The sequence below is a fragment of the Mustela lutreola genome, chromosome 16 (genome assembly GCF_030435805.1).
Source record: "Mustela lutreola isolate mMusLut2 chromosome 16, mMusLut2.pri, whole genome shotgun sequence".
NCBI lineage: Eukaryota > Metazoa > Chordata > Mammalia > Carnivora > Mustelidae > Mustela > Mustela lutreola.
The window spans coordinates 17527215-17546548 of NC_081305.1; the positions used below are offsets into that span (position 1 = coordinate 17527215).

Genomic DNA, 19334 nt, shown 5'->3' on the forward strand with positions numbered 1-19334 from the left:
TCAGTCAGTTAAGCAGCTGCCTTCAGTTCAGGTCATGATCCTGGGGTCCTGAGATTGAGCCCTGCATCGGGCTTCCCACTCAGTGGGGAGCCTGCTTCTCCCTCTCCCTCTGCCTGTCCCTCCCCCTGCTTGTGCTCTCTGTCAAATAAATGAAATCTTAAAAAAAAATAAAATGGAAAAACAATTATTTAATAAAATAATGTTTGACAACTAGGTAGCCATCTGAAAAAAGTAATATTGGATCAATTCCTCATACATTCCACCAAAATAAATTCCTGCTCTAAAACCACTTATAGATGCTTAAATATACAATATGATAATAAGGGACTTAATTTGTTCTAACTCTTGCTTATGTAAAGCTAGAATGTCTGTCCCACCACTCTCAACCATACCCAATCTTCCACCACAACTTAAGAGTTTGATACTTTTCTTCCTGCACAGATAAGACAGGCTAATGATAGGTAATGTTTAAAAAAAAAAAAAAAAGTCAGACATCTTCAAACACGAAAGAATGTTAAATTTTGTTAACTCATAGCTCAATGAGCTTAGGAACTTAACACATAAAGGGCTTCTACATACTTGAGTATATTCAACCTATGTTTTATCAAAAGCTAAGATCCATGACTAGAGGTAACCTTGTCACACAAAGGTAACCTCTGGCATTTTTAACATATGAATGTATGACTTTTTCAAAGATTTAAAAAATCATGGAAGCTATGGGAAACAAAACAAATGATTCAGAAGTTATATAAATGTAGAAATGCCTGGATAGCTCAGTTAGTTAGGCATCCAACTTTTGGTTTTGGTTCAGGTCAGTGATCTTGGGATCGGACTGAGCCTCTGTCAGGATCTGTGCTCAGTGGGGAGTCTGCTTGGGATTCTCTCCCTCTCCCTGCCCTGCTCATGTGCATGCTCTCTCTAATAAATTAATAAATCTTAAAAAAAGTTATATAAATGTAAACAAAACTTCTTCATGGGAAGAATTCATGTTACATTGGGAAAAATTTTGTTAACTCATAGCTCAATGTGGGGCGCCTGGGTGGCTCAGTGGGTTAAGCCGCTGCCTTCGGCTCAGGTCATGATCTCAGAGTCCTGGGATCGAGTCCCACATCGGGCTCTCTGCTGAGAGCCTGCTTCCCTCTCTCTCTCTCTCTGCCTGCCTCTCCATCTACTTGTGATTTCTCTCTGTCAAATAAATAAATAAAATCTTTAAAAAAAAAAACTCATAGCTCAATGAGCTTAGGAACTTAACACATAAAGGGCTTCTACATACTATAAATCAGTAAGACAAGGATCAATAATCTAATAGAAAAGTAAATACCAACAGAGAGGTAAATACCAACAGAGATGACAAATTTGTGACAAAGATTTTCTCTTTAGCATGTAAAAAGGTACACTAGCTTAACTCCTAAGTGAAATGTAAACTAAAATTATACTTAGAAGCTGTTTTCCACTTAACCCACTGGCAAATATGTCTGACAACAGAATGTGCTGGTGAAGGTACAAGAGAAACAGATACCTTCTCACAATGCCAGTGGCAATGTAAATTAGTACAATTTTTATGAAAGACATCTGACAATCTTTCCCAAATTGTCTAGCAATCTTACGTCTAGGCATTTATCATATACATATACACAGGTATCTATAAAAAGATAGGAAATTACATTTGTCAAAAGTTTTTTATTGTACTTATTAAAGGTACAGCTATATTATGGAATATTTTATTAAAAATATCTCCCAATTAAGTTTTTGTTACAGTACTGAAAATTCTAAGACTGAATATATGCAAAAAGCAAAATGCATCACATTAGTAAAAATAAGGGAAAAATGTATACAATTGCTTATAGATGCTTAAAATACCCTTGAAATGACAGCCAAGAACCTGGTAATTCCTCCAACTGTCCATACAGAGGACAATTACATACATAGGAGAGAATATTTTCTGTGTATGTACTGTGTTGTAACCTCTGGCATTTTTAACATATGAATGTATGACTTTTTCAAAAACCAACGTTCAGGGCGCCTGGGTGGCTCAGTGGGTTAGGCCGCTGCCTTTGGCTCAGGTCATGATCCCAGGGTCCTGGGATCGAGTCCCGCATCAGGCTCTCTGCTCAGCGGGGAGCCTGCTTCTCCCTCTCTCTCTCTCTGCCTGCCTCTCTGCCTGCTTATGATTTCTCTCTCTGTCAAATAAATAAATAAAATCTTTAAAAAAAAAAAAAAACCAACGTTCATTTTTAATTTTTTTTTTTTAAGAATTTATTTATCTGACACAGAGAGAAGGCTAGAGAGGGAACAAAAGTAGGGGAAGCAAGAGAAGGAGAAGCAGGCTCCCTGCTGAACAGAGAGCCCGACATAGGGCTCCATCCCAGGACCCTGGGATCATACCTGAGCTGAAAGCAGATGCTAACAACTGAGCCACCCAGGCACCCCCAAAACCAATGTTTATATCCTCAGCAACACAAATACAGTCAAATTTTAAAATTCTCATTCCACATAAAACCACTTACAGATGCTTAAATATACAATATGATAATAAGGGACTTAATTTGTTCTAACTCTTGCTTATGTAAAGCTAGAATGTCTGTCCCACCACTCTCAACCATACCCAATCTTCCACCACAACTCAAGAGTTTGATACTTTTCTTCCTGCACAGATAAGACAGGCTAATGGTAGGTAATGTTAAAAAAAAAAAAAAAAAAAGTCAGACATCTTCAGACACGAAAGAATTACTTGAGTATATTCAACCTACGTTTTATCAAAAGCTAAGATCCATGGCTAGAGGCAACCTTGTCACACAAAGCCAGTCAATTACCAGTTACCATCAAACCATAAAAGCTGAACTGGTGAGCTGAAAATTCATTTCTCACTTAAAATATTTTTGACTTTGTGAATGATCCTTCTCCAAAGGGAGCTCAAAATGAAGATACAAATTTTTAAAATTGAGTACAGCTTTAGACACTGGCTTTGTACCTTACGCATGACAGACACAAGGAAGTTATTATGTTTATTGTGTTTACAAAGGTGAGATTACATAAAGTAATCAATTATAGCTATTCAGAAACCATTAAACATTTGAGACAATCTAAATTTCAGGCAGAAAAAAAAAAAATAAAAAAAAAATAAAAAAAAATAAATAAATAAATTTCAGGCAGAATTGGATTCAAATGCCAGTCCCAGTGTTTATGGCCATGTAATGCTGGGAAAGTAGTTAAGCTTTCTGAGCCACTTCTCTAAAAAATAAACTAGTAATACATTTTTCATAGATTGTTGGGAAGAAATAATGAGCTACTATCACACTAGCAAAATGGCTAGCACCGAGCACAAAACATGTTTTATTATCAAGAATAATAACCACAATTTGCTAATTTTTAAAAAAATTTTTAAAAAGATTTTTATTTATTTATTTGACAGAGAGAGATCACAAGTAGGCAGAGAGGCAGGCAGAGAGAGAGGAGAAAGCAGACTCGCTGCTGAGCAGAGAGCCCGATGCGGGACTCGATCCCAGGACCCTGAGATCATGACCTGAGCCAAAGGCAGCGGCTTAACCCACTGAGCCACCCAGGCGCCCTCGCTAATTATTTTTTTAAAAGATTTTATTTAGGGGCACCTGCGTGGCTCAGTGGGTTAAGCCTCTGCCTTCAGCTCAGGTCATGATCTCAGGGTCTTGGGATTGGGCTCTCTGCTCAGCAGGGAGCTTCCTCCTCTCTCTCCTCCTGCCTCTCTGCCTGTCTCTCTGTCAAATAAATCTCTCTCTCTCTGTCAAATAAATAAATAAAATCTTTTAATAAATAAATAAATAAAAGATCTTATTTATTTGAGAGAGAGAGTGATGACAGCATGAGAGGGGAGAAGGTCAGAGGGAGAAGCAGACTCCCCAAAGAGCTGGGAGCTGGATGTGGGATTCGATTCCGGGACTCCTGGGATCATGAACGGAGCCAAAGGCAATTGTCTAACCAACTGAGGCACACAGGTACCCTTCATTAATTAATTAAAATATTTTATTTCGTTATTTGACAGAAAGAGAGATAGCAAGAGCAGGAACACAAGCAGGGGAAGTGGGAAAGGGAGAAGCAGGCTTCCTGCTAAGCCGGGAGCCCGATGTGGGACTCCATTTGGGACATGATCCCAGTGGGATCATGACCTGAGCCGAAAGACCGATGCTTAACCACTGAGCCACCCAGGCCCCCTTTTTTGAAGACTTTTGATATGCTGATATATACGTTAGTTAGTGGTAGCCTCTCTTGGATTTTTCTTAGTTTAGGTATAAATTTCAGTGTCAAGTTCATTCAAAGAAAAATTTTTGTTCAAATGGAGTACAATTAATTTGTGTCTGTGGAGGTACATAGATACATTTAAATAAGAAATTAAAAATTCTTTCAAATGCTTATAGTTGCTTCACTGGATCTGAAAATTAAATGTTCTTATCATATACCCAAGAGTCCCTATGTCTAAGATCCTGAATCACCATCATGGTCCATTCCGGATAAGCCAAAAGCTTATCCAAAGCTTACATAGGCATTATTTACGGGAATTTCCTGCCTCTGGAGTTATTCTCATAAATATGCTGATGCTGGACACTACACGCATGCTTCCCAGAAGAGGATTCATTAGCTACCCAAAGCCCCAGTTAAAGGACAAAGTTCAATACCATCTGCTCCCTCCACCTCATTGCCCCAAAGTCATTAAATATTTTATTTGTGACCCCTCTCACCACTGACTATATACATGGCTTTATTGTTTTGTTTAAATATAATAAACACCAATGAAACTAATATCCAACAGGTAGAATACAACACACAATATTTACCTCTGCTCCTCCACACCAGCCTCCTACATCTTTCATTTATCCCTCCCCTGATACTTTCAAATCTTGTTACTTATATGCAGAACTGCAGCATTTGCGGTCACGTCTGAAGTCCCTGTTTACAGTCGTATTAGCAACTGCCCTACATTCAGGATCAGCATGTCACCGCACAGAGCCTGCAAGCGGCCGTGTCAGTTTTCACCAGAGCAGCGGGTCAGGCTATATTTAACATGTACCCTTTTCTCTGCTGAAAGGCTTCAGCTGCAGCTCTGTTAGTTTGGGAACAAAAGAGGACAAATGGGAATTGAGGGATTCTAATGGAAAGCTGTAACTGGATTCAGTTCAGTCACAAATTAAATGGGCTTGGATTTAAAGGTCAAAGGCAATCGAGTTTAACAATACTATAATCTTAATTAAAATGCTTAAAACACAGCTGTGCAAGTCTACATTTCTGTACTGGTTATATGTGTATCGTTTGGTCCAAAGACTGAGACATATACACTATAATGCACTGCAATGTTTAGGAAAAGTTACAGCTCCAGGAATACAAACTGTAACACAAGTAAAAACTCACTGATAATTTTATAGATGCAGAGAGCATAATTTTCAAGCAGGGACAATGGTACAAAGAAAAAAAGAAGTAGCAAAAGATTTTTGAAAAATGCCCTAAATTGGATAAATAAGTAACATCACAGCCTTCCAAGAGGACTTCCTCTTTTTTTTTTTTTTTTTTTTTAAATAGAGAGCAAGAGAGAGACCATGAGCATGAGTGGCGTGGAGGGGCAGAGGGAGAAGCAGACTCCCCAATAAGCGGGGAGTCTGATGCAGGGCTCAATCCCAGGATTCTGAGCTGAAGGCAGATCCTTAATCGACTGAGCCACCCAGACACCCCTCTAAGAGGACTTGTTGAAAGAAACCATCACTTGGTAAAAATCAGTATTCTGTTGTTACTTTTTTTCAAGATTTTATTTATTTATTTGACATAGAGATCACAAGTAGGCAGAGAAAGGGAGAAGCAGGCTCCCCACTGAACAGAGAGCCCAATGCGGAGCTCGATCCCAGGACCCTGGGATCATGACCTAAGCTGACTGCAGAGGCTTAACCCACTGAGCCACCCAGGCACCCTTGCTGTTGTTATTTCCCTAAAGAATACGCCTTGGGTAGGGAGCCATATGACGCTGAAATAGACTCTACTGAGCTTGCAAGGTTAATATGAAGGGCCAAAATCACCTCAACGAAACTGAACAAAGATACTTATAAAGTTTAGTGTTGGGTTCCAAAAACAACATGCGCAAATCCCAAGGGGTAGGGAGTGGTGAGAGAAAGGATGTGATATAGCAGTACTTATGACTCACTAAATCAACAGTAAGATGGAGCTAAGAAAATCCCCTGACCTCAGACTGTATTGATAAATAAAGCCTTGTGAACAAGGAAGGTAACAGTTCTAAAGCCCTTGGAGCTGGCTACAGGTGCTCCTTTCTATATACTGCACTACAAAAAGGAACTACAACACTAGGGTCAAGCAGAGGTTGTAAGGGTGAGGGACAGGTGAGGTTGCTGGAGTGTTTTTAAGACCGGAAAAGAGATCAAGATTTCACAAATGTGAAGGGCTATTACAAGAAGGATTAGATTTGTTCTGCATGATTCCAGAGGCATCAGAGCCCACATAAAATAAGGGCAGCTAGAACTCAAAAGGCCCTGAGATGTTCCAAAGAAGGCGAAGAGAAAGGTACAGAGGAATAGAATATCATTAAGAATACCAGAGTATGAACTCCAGTGTGAAAGAGGATGGACTAGAGAGCCTTTAAAACTTCTTTATACTGAGAATCTGGAACTAAGGCCTGGGTGCCTCAGTCAGTTAACCATTTGCCTTCGGCTCAGCTCCTGATCCCAGGGTTCTGGGCTCAAATCCCACATCGGGCTGCTTGCTCAACAAGCCTGCTTCTCCCTCTGCCTGCTGGTCCCCCTGTTTGTGCTCTCTCTGACAAATAAAATTGAAAACAAAACAAAACAAACTTATTTATAGTGAGTTTTTTTTTTTTTAAAGATTTTATTTATTTGACAGAGATCACAAGTAGGCAGAGAGGCAGGCAGATAAATAGGAGGCAGCAGGCTCCCTGCTGAGCAGAGAGCCGGATGTGGGGCTGAATCCCAGGACTCTGGGATCATGACCTGAGCTGAAGACAGAGGCTTTAACCCACTGAGTCACTCAGGAGCCCTTGTTTGTTTGTTTGTTTGTTTGTTTTTTGTGAGAGAGTGACAACAGAGCATGTGGGGATGAAGGGAAGCAGACTCCTCACTGAGCAGGAAGCCCAACATGGGGTTTCACCTCACAACCCTGAGATCAGGACCCGAGCAAAATCAAGTCAGACACTTAAACCGACTGAGCCACTGAGGCGCCCCTGGCAATCTATAATCTTAAGTTTGTCCCTGCCCCTCTCAACAAACTGAAGCTTGACAGAATGGCAGTTTCTTTCAATATTCCAACTGCTGTACATCTAAAGTCTCATTCACAGACCAATGAGAAGAAACACTGGAAAAATACCTGAAGTACTGAGTTAGGAGCCAGGAGACTTGGTTTCAGTCTTTATATGCTATTTAACTGTGTGTTACCCTGGACCAAAATCATAGGCTCTGTAAAACCCAGATTCTTCATCTATAAAATGAGGGAGCTGTATTAGAGGTGTTTGTAGGTCTGTAAGTTTTCAATTTCTGAGCTGAGGCACACTAATATCATCTCTATTAAATGTCACTAAATTTATAATAAAAAATTAAGGTGTTAATGTCCACATTTCTAAAAATAAGTCAAGTAATAACTGAATGATTCCTGACTCGCTCTATTTAAAAATTACAAAATAAAAAGGATACTTTACCTTTAATCTTTTAAAATCTTTAATGTGATTTTCATTTATTTTTATTTTTAAATTTACTTTTATTATTATTTTTTAAAGAGGGCAGAGAGTGAGAGAGGAAAAAACTCAACTGTAGGAAAGGGAGAGAGACAGAGAGACCCTTAAGCAGGCTCTATGCCCAGTATGATGCCTGATACAGGCTTGATCTTAAAACCCTGAGATTATGACTTAAGCCGAAATCAAGAGTTGGGACACTTAACTGACTGAGCCTCTCAGGCACTCTAAAACAGAAATATGATTAACAGAGTTCTTAGGATTAGGTGGTAAGTATATTTAACTAGTATAACACAAATTAAAAAAAATATATTTGTATCTTCTAATTGTAGAACAGAAATTACTTTGTACTTAATATTTAAAACTAAAATATAGGGGTGCCTGGGTGGCTCAGTCTTAAAGCATCTGCCTTGGGCTCAGGTCGTGATCCCAAGGTCCTGGGATGGAGCCCAGCGTCAGGCTCCCTGCTCAGCAGGAAGCCTGCTTCTCCCTCTCCCCCTCCTCCTGCTTGTGTTCCCCCTCTCGCTGTGTCTCTCTCTGTCAAATAAATAAATAAAATCTTTAAAAAAAAAAACTTAACACAATATAGAAAAGTTAATATAAAACCTGAGGTTAAACTAACTGCAAAGTTTGCCTTAAGTACTTCTAACCCTTTTTGGCATGTCTTATGGCTTCCTTTTATTTTTATTTTTAAAGATTTAATTTATTTATTTATTAGAGAGAAAGAGACCAGGAGGGGTGCGGAGGAGCATAAGAGGGAGAAGCAGATTCTCTGCTGAGCTGGGAGCCCAACACAGGGCTTGATCCCAGGACCCTGAGATCATAACCTGAACTGAAGGCAGATACTTAACCAACTGAGCCACACAGGTGCCCCTATGGCTTCCTTTTAAAGCTAACCAGAAAGGGGGCATTCAAGTGCTATGGAGTTCCAAGCCTATGAGAGATGTTATTGTTTTTTAGAAAATCTGTATAAAAACTTTGCAAAATTGTATAAATACCTAGAATTTTACCTTCAAAGGCAAATCAAAATAACATTATCAATGAGACAGCTGGCAAATATCAAACTTCTAATGATCCAAGGTGCCCAGGAGTGCATTTTAGTCCCTCCCGCTTTAAATACTGCTAGCAGCACCGACCTTCTATCAAGTCTCCTGACAGGTGGCAAAGAGAGAATTCAACAGAGACTTCATCTTTTGTAGGACTACAATTTGGGAACTTTTCTTAATTGTGTGGCCTATATAATGAATGGAGCAAAAATGAAAATTTTTTTATACCTCCCCTCATAGGTCTCATCTTTCCAAATTCCTTGTTTTGGCAACGTATTTTAACATATTCAAAGGGTAAAATAAACTTTTTCACAAAACCCTTCTAGAAGTTCCAATTTGTTGCCCCCAAAATATCACTCAAACTCTGATAAACTAGAAAAAACAAGTTCCATTACCTTTGGTCCCTTTTTAGAAGAAAAAAGTCCTCATATGGAAAAAAAAATGAGTTGGAATACACTGAGATGTGCCCAATAAATCTCATGTCTTCAGTTCTTTTTTTTTTTTTTTAAAGATTTTATTTATTTATTTGACAGACAGAGATCACAAGTAGGCAGAGAGGCAGAGAGAGAGAGAGGAGGAAGCAGGCTCCCTGCTGAGCAGAGAGCCAGATGCGAGACTCAATCCCCGGACCCCGAGATCATGACCTGAGCCGAAGGCAGCGGCCTAACCCACTGAGCCACCCAGGCGCCCCTCATGTCTTCAGTTCTATCACAAACTCATGGCAGGTTATCACTCAAGGTCTTACCCCTTGTCTCAGGATTAAAATTCTAAATATAAATCTTAAAAGCACTATGAATAGTCTAAAACTGCCAAAAGAATAAATAGGTAACATTTTAAAATTTATGTCAATTTTAAAAAGCCTTAACTTATTTCAAATCTGTTTTGCATCAAAGCAGAAGTCTCCTCTCCAGCTGGTGTTCATCATTATTGGGTAGGCAGTGACACTTAATGCCAGCTGTGTATAAAGAGAAGCATAAGACACTTAATATGAGAGCCCTCAAGGTACTCCCAACACAACTGTGACAGATTAGATACAGCTGTGAACATGGGTTCATGCAATGAAGTGTAGCACACATGTTCCTTTAGGAATTAAAAAAACAAAAAACAAAAAACAAAACCCTGAGGGATGCCCTTTAGCACAGAGTTGTAACCACTATGGCCTGCTGCTGCTAGGAGGCAACTATAATGCTGCAAGATAAAAGATTAGATTGAAAAAACATAATTCCAGGGGCACCTGGGTGACTCAGTCGGTAAATGTCTGCCTTCAGCTCGGGTCATGATCCCAGGGCCCTCGGATTGAGCCCCGCATTAGGCTGCCTGCTCACCGAGGCGCCTGCTTCTCCCTTTCCCACTCTCCCTGCTTGTGTTTCCTCTCTCTCTCTCTCTCTGTCAAATAAATAAATAAAATCTTAAAAAAAAAACAAAAACAAAAACGTAATTCCAGTCTCAGCCCTGCTACTTACCAGTTGTGTCACCATGTAGTCCAATTTGCTACATGATCACTGTCTCAGAGACAGAGGATTAATAAGGATTAAAAGAAATAATGAATAGGAAAATACTATGCACACTGTAGGTGTTGCTCAGTTTACACATATACAGTTGAATCTTGAATAACACGGATTATGGAGCACGTGGCTGGCTCAGTTCGTTGAGCATCTGACTCTTGGTTTTGGTTTAGGTCATGATCTCATGGGTCATGGGATGGAGCCTGATTCAGGGCTCCACACTCAGTGGGGAGTCTGCCTGAAAGATTCTCTTCCTCTGCCAGAGGCATGCTCTCTAATAAATAAATCTTAAAATAACAACAATAACAACAACTTGGGTTTCAGTAGCAAGAATCCATTTATATGGGGATTTTTTTTTACCTTTTCTCTTCTTTATGATTTATTTTTATTATTTTTTGTATTAAGATTTTATGTATTTATTTGTCGGAGATTGAGAGAGAGAAAGAGAGAACAAGGAGGGGGAGTGGCAGGCAGAGGGAGGAGCAGGCTCCTAACTGAGTAAGGAGCTGATGTGGGACCCGATCCCAGGGTCCTGAGATGAAGGCAGACGCTTAATCAACTGGGCCACCCAAGTGTCCCGATTTTCTTTCTTTCTTTTCTTTTTTTTTTTTTTAAGATTTTTACTTATTTGAGAGAGAAAGAATGAGCAGGGAGAGGGGCAGAGGTAGAGGAAGCAGCAGACTCCCCGCTGAGTGGGGAGCCCAACTCAAGGCTCGATCCCAGGACCCTGAGATCATGACCTGAGCCACAGGCAGACGCTTAACTGACTAAGCCACTCAGGTGGCCCTTCCTTATGATCTTCTTAATATTGTTTTTCTTTGCTTTCGTTTACTTTATTCTAAGAATATAGTACGAAATACATATAACATACAAAATAGTATGTTAACTGATTGTCTATGTTATCAGTGAGGCTTCCAATCAACAGCAGACTATCAGTAGTTAAGTTGCTGGGGAGTTGACAGTTATAAATGGATTCTTTGAGAGAGCGTGGGTGTCCCTAGTCCCCAAGGTGTTCAAGGGCCAATTGTATCTTCTGTTTACACACAAATGACTTGGCATATCCCCTTATGGCTTTGAAAGCCATCTTTTACTATGGCATTTGCCTTCCATCCATCCAGTGATGCTTTCTCAGACACAGCTCCATCTCTGCTTTTTTTTTTTTTTTGTCTGATTTGCCCTCTGATACTCATTTACTGAAAATATATACTCATCCTCTAAGACTTGGCTCTCAAATATCATCTCCTCAAGGAAGCTTTGGTGAATCCTTTTTTTTATTTTTTCTTTTTAGTAAGCTCCAGGTCCACCATGAAGCTCAAACACACGACCCTGAGATCAGGAATCCCATGCTCTACTGGCTAAGCCAGCCAGTTGCCCCACTGCTGAATTCTTCTTATGGAATCTAGCACAGCTCTCTGATTATCTCCTAATGTGCTTCTTTTAGACCTTGATTGTAAGTAACTCAGACCCACTGCAGATCAGTCAGTCATGTACCGATCTAGTGAAAGCCCTGGGACTGGGGATGCCACATTTTATTTACCTTCCTTTTTCTTTATGCTTGCCATTTAGGATTTAATAACAGCTTTGCAACTAAGCAGTAAATTCACCTTCTCCAGATGTGTAAGATGGCTAACTTAAAATTACTTTTCTATACAAAATACAGAATCAGAGAGAGAATTGAAATTCTTTATCTGAGTTTTCAGAATCTTTAGAATTTTCATATTGAATTGTTACCAGCAGCTTTCACTTAATTCCTATTTAGAAAAAATTTCACTACCATATAAATGATGGAGCCAAGAAAAAAGTCTAAAATTATTTCCTAAAAATGCTACATTGGGAGAATTTTCAACTATTGAAATAACTAGTATTCCAAAGTTTGTTCTCTAATTTAAAACAGAGGTCTATTTGCCAACTTGCTACATTCATATAAACAGCTCTTTATCCTGGTGGCAACAGGTCTTGTACCATCACCACTATCTGACTCAGCAAGCTGGGTGGAGAGAGGGGCACCACTGTTCTTTACTTGTGTAAGTCTCCTCAAGGACAGGAACTCCATTCAAACACATTTCTAGTATTTCCAGCATCTAACTGTGTGCCTTCCAAATAGATACCAATCAGAAATATTTACTGAATTCCATTCTCCAGACAGCTCACTATACTTTCAGAAAGAAGAGATGCCCAATAAATCTCATCTCCTTAGTTCCATCACAAATGGGTAATGGGCTATCATTCAAGTCTCACCTTTGCAACAGATATTAGTGGTAAAACAGATTGTAAAGCATAGATCTTCACATCTATTCTCAAAGTCACAGATTAACATGTTTCTAGTGACAACAAATATCACAAAAAAATGAAAAAACCCAACCACATGCCATATGCCAATAAGCAATCCATGATGACTTTTTTATGACTATCAGAGAAGGAAGTTCCCAGATCTTCACTGCTTCAAGAATATAAAGATGAACTTACCATCATCTAAAGTGATGTCCTGCAGACCAATTGTTGAAAAGTTAGGTTCTTGCTCTTCAGGTTCAGGCTTAATGTTCACAGTTGTTTCATCAGGTGGAAATGAAGCTGGATCACACAAATTGTGACAGATTAAGGATGAAGGTGCAGAAAGACCTCCCTGGCCTGTACTTTGTGCTTGAGTTGAGTGCTGTCCAGAATGCATTCTGGTGGCTAAAGACGATGATGAGGCAGTTCCTGAGCTAGGAGATTGGTAAGGCATAGGCTGTAGCTGAGGAGATGGCGGCCCAGAAAGTGGTGAACTAGCCAGGGGATGTGAGGCTCCTGGGGAAGCAGTTGTAGCAGACCCTGAATGTGAAGGACCATATGTAATGGGTTGTAACTGAGGGGAAGGCTGGCCTCTGACCTGATCAGCCCCTGGAGAAGAAAGAGATCTTTGTCCTGTGTTTGAACAATGAAATCCCACTGACTGCAGGTGAGGCAGGGTCTGCACTGAATGAGGTGTGTGGGCTAAGAGATGTCCTGCTGGGCCTGAATTTGAAGAATGAAAAGGTATGGATGACGGCGGCTGACAGCCAAGATTTATTAAACTGGGAAGAGGTGCATCCTGTGGAAACAAAACCGGATCATATTCTTGACTAGAGGCAGCATTAACTGGAAGACAAGTTGGTCCGTTGTACACAACATTAGTTTGCATAGGCTGATAGGAAGACCCCACAGGAGGTGCTGATGTGACTTGAAAAGGCTGGTGCATGACTGAAGAAGGTATCATATGCTGTTCTTTACCAGAACTTTCATCCCTACACTGCAACTGTGGCAGATGAGATGAAGTAACCATGGATGCATATGTTTGTTGAATGGGACAAACCAAGTTTCTCTGTGTTGACAGTACACTGTCATGTGGGTGTCCTGTGTCTGAGGAAGGCCTCTGGGTCTGGGCAGGATGAGGCACAGACAATGCTGGAACTGAAGACAAGTCAACCTCTTCTTTGTGTTCTTGCTTCATCAAAACTAAAAAGAAAATGATTAGAGCAAATATTATTACATAATATATACAGTGATCATAAAGGGCCCTCATTCCAGGCTACCTAACTTAGTATGTACCCAAGCCAGGGGTTTAAAAATACAAATGCCTTCAGAGAAGGCAAATAATATAAAATATGTGAAGTCAGCAAGCATAAGACAACAGGGAGTGGTTCTTGCTCTAAAAGTTTCAAGTTAAAAAAACAACACTGCACAGAACTCTATGAAGTGCTGTGGAAAGATCTCAAATACATTCCTATGTACCAATGACTTGAGTCGCAGAACAATGTGTACATATCACAATTCTTGTAAAATATCGTGTGTGTATATAGACATATGTGTATGTTTTTGCTTATATAGGTATGGATATCTCCAGAAAGCTGTCATGAAACTGGTACTACTATGTTTACTGCTGGGAATGGAAACTAGGTGACTAGGGGTAAGAGCAATAACCAGATTTACTTTTTACTATGTAAACTTTTGTGTCTTTTGAGTGTTTTCAACCAAGTATATACATTATCTATTCAAAAATAAATGATTTTTAAAAACCCCACAACAAAGCTCTAAGGTCTAAAAAAAAGACTTAAATTTGACAGGTGCCTCGGTGGCTCAGTCTGTTAAGTAGCTGCCCTCTGCTTGGTTCATGATCTCAGGGTCCTGAGATTGAGCCCCGCATGGGGCTTCCTGCCAGCGGGGAGCCTGCTTTGCCTTCTCCCTGTGCTGCTCCCTTGATTGTGCTCACTTGCTTAAACTCTGTCTCAAATAAAATAATAAAATCTTAAAAAAAAAAAAAAAGCCTTGAATTTGAGATCTGAAATCTACTGGTCACCTGGTTTTGCATTTTGCATCAAACATCACGGATCTGATCTAATATTCATAGAGCTTCTAGTTTACAATGGTCTAGTTTACAATGATCCTCAACCATCATCAGATACATATTACAAAGGAGTAATGAGGGATCCAGAAAGTATTGGTATACACAAAAAACCTGCTGGAGATAATAAACAAATTCAACATGTAGAAATCAATTACATTTCTATAAACTAGCAATAAATAATCTGAAAAGGAAATTAAGAAAATGATTTCATAAATCAATCAGAGAAAGACAATTATCATATGATCTCACTCATGTGGAATTTAAGAAAAAAAAAACAGACATCCTATAAACAGAGGATTACAGGGGGAGAGAGGAAAAAATAAAACAAGATGAAATCAGAGAGGGAAACAAATCATCAGAGGCTCTTAATCATAAGAAACTAACTGAGGGTTGCTGGAGAGGAGGTGGGTGTGGGTATGAGTAACTGGGTGATGGACATTAAGGAGGGCACATGATATAATAAGCACCAGTATTATATAAGACTGATGAATCACTGACCTCTTCCTCAGAAACCAATACTACATTATGTTAATTAGTTGAATTTTTTCAAAGATTTTATTTATTTATTTGTCAGAGAGAGAGAGAGAGCACAAGCAGGAAGAGCTGCAGGCAGAGGGAGAAGCAGGCTCCCCACTGAGCAAGGAGCCCGATGAGGGACTCTCTGCTCAGCAGGGAGCCTGCTTCTTCCTTTCTCTCTGCCTGCCTCTCTGCCTACTTGTGATCTCTGTCAAATAAATAAACCAAATCTTTTTAATAAATAAATAAATAAATAAATTTGTTTCCTAAAGAACAAATTTGGCCAAGGTAAGCGAGACTTACACAGTGAAATCCACAAAACACTGCTAAGGAAATGAAAGAAGATCTAAATATATGGAACAATATTCCAGGTTCATGGACTGGATGACTTAATTAACTGTTAAGAACACAACACTCCCCCACACAATTTTCAGATTTAATCCCAAAATCCCAGCAATATATTTTTTTTGCAGAAATAGACCCGCCCTAAAATTTATATGGAATCCCAAGGGACCCCAAATAGTCAAAGCAATCTTGAAAAAGTGCAAAGACAGAGGAATTGCACTTTGTAATTTCAAAACTTAGCACAAAGCTACAGCAATCATAACCACATGATACTGGCCTAAGGACAGACATATAGACCAATGGAATAGAGACCAAAAACAAACCCTTCTACAGTGAACTGAACAGTCTCTTCAACAAATGGTACTGAGACAACTGGGTATCACGTTCAAAATAATGAAGATGGAACCTTATCTGAAAATCACACATGAAAATTAACTCAAATGGATCAAAGACCTAAACATAACAGCAAAACTACAAAACTCTTAGAAGAAAACAAAAGGCAATAGCTTCATGACACTGTATTTGGCAATGGTTTGTTTAGCACTATGTACACTGAAAGTATAGACAACAAAAGAAAAACAAACTGGATTTCATCAAAATGAAAAACTTCTGACTATTGAAAGACACCATCGAGAGACTGAAAAGATAACCCACAGAATGGAAAAAGTATTTGCAAATAGTATTTCTGAAAAGGGTTTAATATCCAGAATACATAATAACTCCTATAAATGCAACAGGACCGAACCAAAGATGTGAGTGTGATCCCAGGATCGATCTAGATGGATGTGTGTGTAGAAGGGAGGTGATTCTCTCTCGAATCACTAATTATGAAGATGAAACAAACCTAGAGATGCCATGTGGTGAAAGCATGCTCAAAATCTAAAGCCAACAGAAAGAAAAACAGTGTTAAGATGAAGAGAAACCTTAAGCTCTAAGATCAAACTGCTTGAGCTGAAGCATGCCTAAAGCCAGCATTGCACTTAATCTTCCTTTACGTTAAGCTAGTTTGAATTGAGTTTTTGTCATATGCACCCAAAAGTTCTAATTTCCTCAAAACAACCTTTCCAAGATAGGGATTATTATTATTACTTCTGCCTTATAGATGAGTGTACTGAAGAGAATAAAGGCACTAAGATCTCACAGCAGTTAAGTGGCATCATAAGGACCTGAATCCAGGTTTTTCTGCCTCCAGAGCCCATGCTTTTTCTTTTTTTTTTTGAGAGAGAGAGAGAGAACGCATACAAGCTGAGGGGAGAGGGAGGTGGGACAGAGGGAGAAGGAGAAGCAGATTCCCTGTTAACCAGGGAGCTCACTGCGGGGCTTGATCCCAGAGCCCTGAGATCATGACCTGACCCAAAGCCAGGCACTTAACCGACAGCCACCCAGGTACCCCCAAAGTCCATGCTTTTATTTTTTTTTTTAAAGATTTACTTATTTATTTATTTATTTGACAGACAGAGATCACAAGTAGGCAGAGAGGCAGGCAGAGAGAGAGGAGGAAGCAGGCTCCCTGCTGAGCAGAGAGCCCGATGTGGGGATTGATCCTAGGACCCTGGGGTCATGACCTGAGCCGAAGGCAGAGTTTAACCCACTGAGCCACCAGGCGCCCCAAGTCCATGCTTTTAATCACTATACTGTATGACCAAGAAAGATTCAACTTCACCATTCCATCACACAAGTAGAGGTTATGAATAACAAACACTATCCTTATCATATCAAAAAAGTAGTTAAGTCCATGATTTTAGATTAATCTACCGGTTGAAAGGACTGTTTCATGTAGAAAATGAATGCATTTTGCTTATTTTAATGTTTATCAAAACAGAAAACCATCAGTTAATTTTCTGTGTGTCAAACAAATGATTTCATTGCTTCCCTTAGGAAATACTTCAGTCCACTTTTCTAAAAATTATCTACTTTAGGGGCACTAGGTGGCTCAGTGGGTTAAGCCTCTGCCTTCAGCTCAGGTCATGATCCCAGGTTGCAGGGATCAGGCCCCACATCGGGCTGTCTGCTCAGCGGGGAGCCCACTTCCTCCTCTTTCTCTGCCTGCCTCTGCCTACTTGTGATCTCTCTCTCTCTGTCCAATAAATAAATAAAATCTTTTAAAAAAAATTATCTACTTTATCTTCCTATTAAAGTGCTATAATTCCTTTAAAAATAATTTTACTAGGGTGGCTGGGTGGCTGAATTTGTTGACCAACACAACTCTTGATTTCTGATTTGTGGCTGCTAGGATTGAGCCTGCACTCAAGTCTGGTTGTCTCTTTCCCTCTCCCATCACTCTTGCTCTTGCTTGCTCTCTCTAAAAATAAATTATAGGATGCATGGATGGCTTGGTTAGTTAGGTGTCTACCTCTGGCTCAGGTCATGATCCCAGAGTCCTGGGATCGAGTCCCACATCAGGCTCCCTGCTCAGCGGGGAACCTACTTCTCCCTCTGCCCATCCCCCTGCTTTCTCTCTCTGACAAATAAATAAATAAAATCTTAAAAAACAGAAAGAAAAAGAAAATAGAAAAATTTATAATCTTTTTTTAAGAAAAATTTATAATCTTAAAAAAATAAAATTTTCCTGAATTCACATCTCATTGTCCCTTCTACGTTTATATTACTTTAACATAACTAAAATTTTCATCATCCTCACTAAAATGTGAGAACTTCATTTTATGTAAAAGAAAATAACAATGAGAACCAAAGCACAGTCAAACCTCATCTGACCATTTACCGAACCCTTGTCAATCACAAGTCTCTTCATATAAGCATGGACTCAATCTGAGGAAACCTAAGTAAGAATTAGAACAGCTCTGAGACTACATGCATTGTATAGTAGGTAATTAATGGAGCACTTATTATGGGGGGTGCATTTGAGCTTGACACTTTTCTCTGGTGTCCTACCAAGAACGGAATGGGCTCATCATTCATCATTGTGTTAGTCTCTAAATCTGGCAAGCTGTAAGTGAGCCCACCCTTAACAGGACAACCCTTAAAACAGAGAAAGCATATTACCAGTCTTCTTATTGCTTCTGTCCCAGTGCTAACATTCCCAAACCAGGCCTGCATCCCGTTTCTTATTCTCGCTCAGGTAGTTCAAGTATGTGTCTAACAACTCTGACCTCTCTTATGTCTTCATGTACTTTCTTTGTGTCTGACTTTGGCACAACTGTAACTTTCTCCCTGTACAACTGGATTCTTTTTCCCTTTTCTACTTCAGCTCCTACTCTGGTCCCAGGAAAGCCACAGTAAATGCCATACCCAGGATGACCTTTCCATATAAAGGAGGGAGAATGGGGCGTCTGGGTGGCTCAGTGGGTTGACTCCTCTGCCTTTAGCTCGGGTCATGATCCCAGGGTCCTGGGATCGAGCCCCACATCGGGCTCTCTGCTCGGCAGGGAGACTGCTTCCCCACCCTCCCCACACACACTCTGCCTGCCTCTCTGCCTACTTGTGATCTCTGTCTGTCAAATAAGTACACTCAGATCGAGAGTTCTGCTTTCCTAAATTGAGTATATTTCCACTTTGCCAAATCAACTATCACTTTTTGTCGATAAGGGATTAAGATTCCAACCGTACCAAATCTAAGAAGTCCTCTTTGCTGGTCTAGGATTATCTATTCTTATTTAGAGAGAAATACAGTTAAAAAGAACTTACAATATCTAGAATGACTTGAATTTTAGAACCAGACTAACTCTACCTTCTGTGTTAAATATGCTCATTCTCAACTTTAGAATGTAAACTGACTATGGGACAAATTACGCTAAATACAATTTCCAATTAAAAAAAAAAGTTATTACACCTGAAACTAACATACCATTGTACATCAACTATACTTCAAAAATAAAAACTAAAACAAA

The 19334-nt window shown here is 39.6% G+C and overlaps 1 protein-coding gene across 3 annotated transcripts in view; it reads right to left on the bottom strand.

Moving 5' to 3' along the window:
* NFATC3 (nuclear factor of activated T cells 3) overlaps nt 1-19334 on the bottom strand; it is a 135044-nt gene that overhangs the window by 18185 nt on the left and 97525 nt on the right. For all 3 annotated transcript variants that reach the window (XM_059153035.1, XM_059153036.1, XM_059153037.1), the window contains exon 9: nt 12729-13736. In XM_059153035.1, the coding sequence (XP_059009018.1) occupies nt 12729-13736 (1008 nt within the window). The remainder of the gene's footprint in view (nt 1-12728; nt 13737-19334) is intronic.